The 8,634-nt window shown below is 44.1% G+C and overlaps 2 protein-coding genes across 2 annotated transcripts in view; both read left to right on the plus strand.

The window, feature by feature from the left end:
• Positions 1-973: 973 nt before the first annotated feature.
• LOC308372520 (beta-crystallin B2-like) lies at positions 974-3,702 on the plus strand (the record flags this gene model as incomplete). The annotated part of the gene is made up of 5 exons (XM_080847679.1): positions 974-1,036; positions 1,834-1,952; positions 2,591-2,723; positions 3,204-3,346; positions 3,534-3,702. 5 exons carry the CDS (start codon positions 974-976, stop codon positions 3,700-3,702), a joined length of 627 nt encoding a protein of 208 aa, XP_080703805.1.
• Positions 3,703-7,376: 3,674 nt separating this feature from the next.
• pxna (paxillin a) overlaps positions 7,377-8,634 on the plus strand; it is a 52,150-nt gene continuing 50,892 nt past the window's right edge. Inside the window, exon 1 of the mRNA XM_080847900.1 lies at positions 7,377-7,498. Within this exon, the coding sequence (XP_080704026.1) occupies positions 7,486-7,498 (13 nt within the window). The 5' untranslated portion in view covers positions 7,377-7,485. The remainder of the gene's footprint in view (positions 7,499-8,634) is intronic.

Consider the following 8,634-nt stretch of genomic DNA (forward strand, 5'->3'; position numbering starts at 1 on the left):
TATCATTTTTCTCCCAAGCTCTCCCCTCTTTCCTCACTCTTTGTGAGCAGGCTCTCTTGGCACGGGCCGAGCTGAGTCATGTGAAAGCAGAACAAAGCGTGGCAGCCTAAAACTGACAACTAATGAAATACCTCTGGCTGGCCAGGGTTGGCGCAGAGAGAGAGAGGGAGAGAAAGAGAGAGAAAGAAAGAGGGAGGAGGGGGCACGCAGGGGTGGGATGGGGTGGGGTGTTGGTTGTAGGGGGTTTTGTGGGGGATAGGTGGGCGGTGGGGGTGGTGGAGTGAGGGCCGGAGCGAAAGCTGTGACCCCCCAGCCCCTGCCAAACAGCCTATCCATGGCTTATCAACACAGCACTCTGGACACAGAGAGAGCAGTACTGGCACCACATCCACCCCTGTGCAGCCCGTATATATTGCACCCCACAGTGCCACTTCATACACTGGCACAGGCAGGGACTGGTAAGGGCATCACACGTTTCGCTCCATGATTTGTTTGTTTGTTTTATTTTGTATTTGTTTTGTTTTGTTTGTCTTGTTTTGTTAGTTTGTTTGTTCTGTCATTTTCAGTAACTTTCTGTCACTTTTTAGTTCTGTTATGGTAACCTCAGCCAGTTGGCACTACATTTCCCTTAGTGACAGCGACCGGTAATGATTAAAGCAAGGTCTACCATTAGTTAGGTAATGATTAAACAAGTTTTACTTACATTTTTTCGAACTTTGAACTATTGCAGTTTTTAATGAAAGAAACTATTTCCCTTGGCTATGAAATGTGAGGAATGCTTTGCATTGTGACCAGCCAAGGTGTTCCCTGGGAATTTTTATCATGCGGAACAGATGGTGGCTTTGGCGGAGCTCAGAAGCGATTTCTTTTTTTGTGAACTGCATATCTCAGGGAGTGCTGCTGCCCTGTTTTCAGTTTTTTTTGTTTTTTTTTGCAGACATTTCCATTTCATCGCATTCCATCCCGGTTCATCATGGCCACTGACCACCCAACCCCTGCAGCTAAGCAGCAACAGCCAGGCCCTCCTGCATTCAAGGTGCTCTGTCCCAAATACCCCACATTTACACATGCCTGTACGGATACATATACACACATGCATACACAGAAACAATCTCAGACACAAACACACACTTTGGTCAGCAGATGTAGCCTAAAGACACACTCCTAAAGGTGCTATATGTAGCTTTGGTTATCAGGAACTTGCACATTTCTAGAGCAACCATAATGACAACATTCTATGTACCCTGACTTTCGACTCAGGTGTTTTTATGGCTTGTAATCAATTGCATGAAAGGCCTATATGAGATGAGTAAAATGCCTGTAAAAGGCAGAAATATTGTGCAGCACTGCCTTATTTAATCATGCTTTTAAAATTACATTGTTGTGTCAAATCTTTTTTTTTTTTTTTACAACAAAAACTTAATATCGCTCCTTTATGGGCTTGATCCATTACATATGTACTGTCCTGTCATGCATGCTCATGTCTTCTTAACAGTAGTGAGAGCAGTGATGGTGTAGGAAATCCTCTAGGCCAGTGACAATTAATCTCCCAGCTCATCCTGGGTCTTAGAAATACTCTGGTCTCTCTCTCTCTCCATTATTTCCTTCTCTCTCTCTCTCTTTCTCCCTGTCTCTCTCTCCCTCTCTCGCTCTCTCTCCCTATCTCTCTCTCTCCCTCTTTTTCCCTAACTCTCTCCCTCTCTTTCCCTATCTCTCTCTCTCTCCCTCCCTCTCTCTTTCTCTCTCCCTCTCGCTAACTTTTTCATGTGTGCTCTCTTTTTGAATGTTTCTCATTGTTCTTTCTTTCCCTCTCCCTTCCCTAATCTCTCCCAGCTGACCATCTTTGACCAGGAGAACTTCCAGGGCCGTTGCCATGAGCTGACGGGGCCGTGCCCTAACCTGCAGGAGGCCGGAGTGGACAGAGTGGGCTCCATCTTGGTGTACTGTGGCCCGTGAGTCTGCAGTGCACATCACGAAAAAAAACCTGTTTCTGTCTTTCTGTTTATCTTAACATATTTTCTGATTTTAGACAATCGTTTTTTATATATTTTATATATTTTTTTCATTTTAGACAATAATTTGTATGCTTTTTTAAGGTATATTTTTTGTGGGTAGATAGCGTTTATAACATCCGCAAATTAATTTTGATTGGTTGTGTAAAAGAGGGATTAACATACCTGTTGTTCCACTATTGTTCTCTATACAGTTTTATACTCTTGTGCTATTGTTCTCTATACAGTTTTATACTCTTGTACATTGCCAAATATCAAAATAAATAAGTCACCAAGCTAGGCAGCCTTTATCCGTGCAAGGCTCGTCTGTTGGCTGTTAGCGAGTTTGCTCGCTAGTTTTAGACTAAAACTCCACAATCAGATACAAATGTAGCTAGGCTAGCCCAGGAAAGTTGGCTGAAGACCCATCATTCACACTCTTTGCATGTTCCCACTGTCCCCTGCCTGTACATGTCTTTAATAATTAAGAAGCTGCACCCATCGTACCCACCTAACCCCCACCTCCTCTACACCACCCCCACCCACCACCCTGCCACCCCGCTGCCCAAATAACCTGCCTCCTCCCCTCTGCCCCACAGATGGGTGGGCTACGAGCAGGCCGGCTGTAAGGGGGAGCAGTATATCTTTGAGAAGGGGGAGTATCCTCGCTGGGACTCCTGGACCAACAGCAGACGCAGCGACAATATCTTCTCCTTCCGCCCCATCAAAGTGGTGAGAGAGGCCCACTGCATGTCCATCTGTCTGCCTCTTTCACCTGCTCTCTCCTCCACTCCCTTCCCCCCTCCTCCCTTTCCCCCTCCTGCTTTCTCTCTCTCTGTTCCTCACATACATCATCTCTTTCCTCCTTTTCCCCTCCTGCTTGCTTTCTGTCTCTCTGTTCCTCACATACATCATCTCTTTCCTTCTTTTCCCTCCCTTCCTCCCCACTCATCCTTCTCTTTCGCTCCCGTACTTATTCTATCTTACTCTTTCTTTCTCCCTCCCTCTTCCTGTCGATCTCTCTGTGGACTGCCTGCCTGACCATCTGCTTGCCTGTCTGTTTATCTATGCATGCTGCTGCCTGGATGTCTCCCACTGAATGAGTTTTCTCAGCTGTCTGCATGAGGCTTTTTTTGGTATTTGCCAAGAGACTTTTTATTTAGCATGTTTGTTTACACGCTGTTCTCCTTGTGTGATTTGTGTGGATCACAGGACAGCCAGGACCATAAGATTGTGCTGTATGAAGGTCCTGGCTTTGCGGGCAAGAAGATTGAAATTGTTGATGACGATGTCCCCAGTTTCCATGCCTACGGCTACCAGGAGAAGGTGTCATCAGTGCGTGTTCAAAGTGGCATGTGAGTCTCCACTGAAAACACTGACTTATTGACTCACAAAACATCAGTGTGATTCACGTCATCTTTGCCTTAGAGGCTGAATCTGGATTTCATCTAGATTCTCTTCCAACATTTTATCACCCACAAGTAAAAGCTGTCACTGCCTGTCACTTAGCTGACCTACCATTCAATTTCCTCTTTCATGCAGATGGGTGGGTTATCAGTACCCAGGTTACCGTGGCTACCAGTACCTATTTGAGAAGGGCGAGTACAAGGACCATTCCGAGTTTGGCGCCGAGGCACCTCAGATCCAGTCAGTGCGCCGTGTGCGCGACATGCAGTGGCACCACAAGGGGGCGTTCAACACCTCCACTTAAAGCGGCCCCTTGCTCTCCCCACACCGCCACGCCTGAACGCTCGTGTCTGCCCGCGGCCACCACCACCACTCACACGCTCCCCCTCTGCCCATTCCTCACTCGTCTGTGCCCACTGCGACTGTGCCAGTGCCACCCTGCAACTGTTCAAACAAATAAATTCTTGTGCTTCTCAAATTCTCCAGCGTGCTGGTGGAGCTCCTTGAGGAGGTGTGCAGTGCATGTCCACAGAGAACATGCCATTTGTTCAAATATTAATAAATATTATTATCTCAGGTTTAATGGGATTAAGACCATTGCACATATAAAAGGGTTATAGTTGTGAATACCCCGAAGAGAGCTAAAGAATGACATGTGTGCTGAGTAAAACAGTGTTTTCGAAAGATTGAACATATATTAACAGGTCAGACGGGAACATTCTTCGTGGACATTGCATACTTGGTTAAGGTATTCACACATACACAAAAACTGGGCATACAAAGAATAACTAAGAGGGAGAGGGAGACAGGGACACATGGAGAAAAGACAGATAGTGGGACAGAGAGAAATAGTGAGAGAGAGAGAGAGAGACAGAGAGAGATGGTTAGACAGGGAGAGAGATAGTGAGAAGGATAGAGACAGAGAGAGAGATATAGTGAGACAGAGAGAGAGAGAGACAGAGAGAAAGAGAGAGAGAAACAAAAGTACATAGAGGGGCGTAACTTGATGACATATGTAATGGCCTCTGTATCTCAGTTTATCTCCTGCCATTGCGGGGGCCTTTAGCGCCCTGTTAAGAGGCTGTTTACAGCTGTGGCAACATGGGATATCTCAGGAGCCTGCCTGTCTAATGACTGTGCAAAGGCCCCTGAAGAATTTCTAACTCGCTGAACCTCACTCTTCAAGACAGGGTCTGATCTATCTGTGTGGGCCGTAGGCAAAGACTGTCTCTCTGACTCTTGTTTTTGTCAACAAGTGAGTGAGTGGGTGTGTGTGTGTGTGTGTGTGTGTGTGTGTGTGTGTGTGCTTGAGTGTGTGTATCTTTGTGTGTGTGTGTACTGTATGTGTGTGCTTTAAAATTTCACAGACAGGCAAAGAATTTAACAGTTACAGTGCACAAATGTGAACTTTTCTGAGGTCCTCTTTGTGGTCTGTCTGGCATTTAACAGTAGCTCTTATGCCTATGAGCCCACACAGTCAAATATGCAAACAGCCAGCAGAGAAAATCACCCAGCACCAAGCCATACAAGTAATGATAAAACACTTGAAATATATGAAACATGAAACTATTAAAGTCTTTTCTCTCTAATGCAGACATGATACGGTTTTAAAATACCCACCAACACCTAGAACCATCGTAAAAACGAAAGTGCGTCAATATGGGACTTGGACCATAGAGAATATGATACGGCAGGAGTTGATGGCTGTCATGAAGAAGCAAGCGAAGAACGTATTGAGTTACCAAAGGTCACAACTAAAATGTAATAATAGATTATGTTACATTACTCTCAGACCTGTCACTGTTAAAGACCATTTTTATTTTGGTATAAGCTGAGCTATTTACAAACTTTTGCCTAGAGACCAAGTTGCACATTCAGACACTCAGGACTGTGCCATAATTTGGCCTTTTTGTTGTAAAGGTATATGATAATGAATCTGAGAGTTAATGTGTCATGTCATCGTAAGTGCTCTGATTATGTTGTGATGGTGCACTATTACATAAGAATGCACAACACTACCCTCAGCAGTTCGGGTCATTAAACTAGACCAAGCAGGGGGTATTGACAACTTCATTGAGGGCATATGTAGGGTAGAGATTTCTCATGTATTAAACCCAGAACCACCTACCGCAGGTAGAAACCTGTATTTTGGTCCCATGCCAGGCATTGCCCTCTCTGATGAAAGCTTCATTGAAAGTTGACAAACTGTCTGCTGCAATGCACCAACTTGTTTGCCACCTGTCGTATGACGGATCATCCAAGTAACATGCATGTTTGGAATTGGGAAATTGGGCCTAAACCCCCCAAATAGCTTTATATTCTTTACTTGTTTACATGATTAGCCTAGGAAAGTAGTTTCAGACAATTATTATTTTCAAAAACTGTGTATGCTAATTCTGCACTTTGTTATTGCATTTCAACCTCAATTGTTGCGAGGGCTTCCCAAGACTGCCTGGCAGGCTAATGGGTCAGTGGCGGCTCCTGAAAAAATTCTCAGGGGGGGCAATTTTTTTTTTATGATTAAGGCGACCTATTCAGTAGGTACATTAAGTTATCCGATTTACTCATGCAGCAATACCTTTTTTTCCACTATTGGCAGCAACCAACAGTAATATCTCCCCTCTTTCTACATAGCTAGAGTAGCAAGATACAAGTGGAACGCTATGGAAGAAAGTTACATTCAGGAGCCTTCATAAGCAAACATGATGTGGCTCCACATTAAATTATCCCACTTTTTCGTTATCCACACGTCTCAAATGTTGTATGTTGTAACATAGCTGAACAGGACACATGATATGTCCACTAACAACATAAAGAAGGGGGCAACATACGTCAAAACCAACGATATTTATTGACTGAACTTGAAAGTATTGGCTTACAAAAGCAAAATAAGTCATCACATAAAAAAACATTCAAAGATAGTTCACACTGTGAAACCTATGAAAAGTGACAGTGGTAAATAGAAATACAGACCGCGTTAGCCACTTCACGACCGCGATTTTCTTTTGTTCCAATTTCCCTCCCTTTGTAGAAAACTGTTGAATGGATACTTTTGGTCTAGGAAGTCCTAATTGTTTTTTTGGTCAATTTATCTTCATTATTACGCTGACTAAAAAGAAGTTTCTGTCAAAGAGCGGATGGAATTGTTGTGCTGAACAGGTGCCATCTTGACATACCTTTGTCGAAGCTGTGTGACGTCCTCATTGGCTTTTACCATAGCCTTTTGCGTCGCTTACTTATGACTAGACTTGGAGGGGCGAGCCCTCCCGGAAGCCATAGAGAATGCATTGAGAGCTCTGTTTTGTGAAAAAAACGCATTTAACATGGGAGTCAATGGGAGAGGTCTGGGGCGATTTTCATTTCGTCCCAGATCGCCCTGAAGGGGCGGGGCCATTTGAATCTTGACTCTAGGCTGACTGAATGACTGTTACCTGATTCGACAATGACATACAGAGGCAGATAAGACGGTCTAGTGGTAGAATCCGACAGAAAAAATATATGAAATTTACATTTACATGTAGTCGTGCGATTGAATTTATACATCAGGAATTTTTTTTTTCTTCCTTTTCCCATAGGCAGTGCGTCGCCCAATCGCCCTTATGGACGAGCCGCCACTGTAATGGGTGACTATTTTAAGAGCTTGCAACCAAATATGTTCACTCCTCCTTGGATCTCCGGTCTATAGGCAACCATGTCCATTATGCAATACATTGTAGCCCACACACATTACATAATATTCAGCCCTATCGGTTAACGTTCTCGGAATTATAGGCCTACGTTTTAAATGGGCAGTATATGAATAACAATGACCACAACTTTATTTCGCCACTAGATGGCAGTATTTTTGCAATGGTTGCGTGAGCAACTCAAACCAGAGCACCCCCAGAGCAACCATACAACCTGAACGGTGGCGAGCTGCGAGTTCCCGATACGGCTCCTGCGCTGCGCGCTCCTGTGACTTGAAAACTTCTGTGCTGCATACAGTGAAGATCACAGGGATTTGGTCAGCTGAACCTGGGTGTACCAGAAACAACACATCTAAGGAAAACACCGGTCCGGTTGCCAGCGCCGAACCGAACCATAAAAGATGGATGACTTAGGTGGGTGAACAGAACAGCTGAGCGTTCGTTTTCTTTACAGGTCTGTGTTCTTTTTCATCAGTGTAGCTGGATAGATGGCTAGCCAGCTAGCTTGCATGGCTAGCCAGCGAGCTAATTAAATAAGGTGAGTGAAACGTTTACCAGCGTCAGCGCGGAGCTTGAATGGCGATATCCAGCTATCCCGTGGCATGAAGCAATAACCGAACGTAGTGTGGGAATAGTTAGTGCTGAGGCCTGTGGTCAAGATTTTGGCAGATGATAAAACATTCGAATGACTGAGTTGCATTGACGTGAATATCACGAGTTTTATGCTGCAGTCGTTCTAGTTTCTTTGATAAAACCAATAAGTGTTGCTAACCTCTGCAACATGAAGTTCTGCTAGCTAGTTACCGTTAATCGGAGTGGTTTGAGTAACGTTACTGCCATTTAACTGACCACCTTTCCGCTGCTTTGAGATATGTGTATGGTTAGTGAAATAGGTTGGTCTTTTCTTTTTAGTTCCTGTGAAGTCGAATGTATAACATATTTATTGCCGCCTGACTTTCCCATTCTATTGTAACTTAAAAGTGAAATAGTTAACGTTAGCTCACTAACGTCGGTTATCTAGTTATCATGGTCTGTGAGCCAATAGTGTTGTTTCTCTCCTGTTGTTAATCTACTTTTCACAAACGTATTACTAGGTATAAATCTAACGTTGTGAAACCATGCTCCTTAATGTTTGTGGTCTTAGTTATGCGCTGCAAGTTGGACTAGTAATACAACATGTAACAATAAAACATCTGTTCTGTAGAGTTGTTTGTGGAGCTGCCATGGCATTGGTGAGTCTAATGGTTTGCCCAGTGCTTGCAGCGTTCAAGCGTCCAGGTGTTTCAGTGGGTGGAAATACAGGTTCTTGGTGAAAAGACGTTGCACTATACCTAATTTAACTTCCAGTATATTTATGTTTTCAAGCCATCGCCCACTTGATTTCTTTTATCGTATCTTCCAAATAGCACACATGTTGAAAGACCCGGGATGCCATTGACCAAACTGTATCGCCCTAGGGCACACATCTCAGTAAGATAAATGGCTATCATCAGCCATTGCGGGCTAGGGCGTTGGTTACGCTATCATAAATATACCTTACCCGCCTTTTT

The sequence above is a fragment of the Sprattus sprattus genome, assembly GCF_963457725.1.
Source record: "Sprattus sprattus genome assembly, chromosome: 11".
NCBI lineage: Eukaryota > Metazoa > Chordata > Actinopteri > Clupeiformes > Clupeidae > Sprattus > Sprattus sprattus.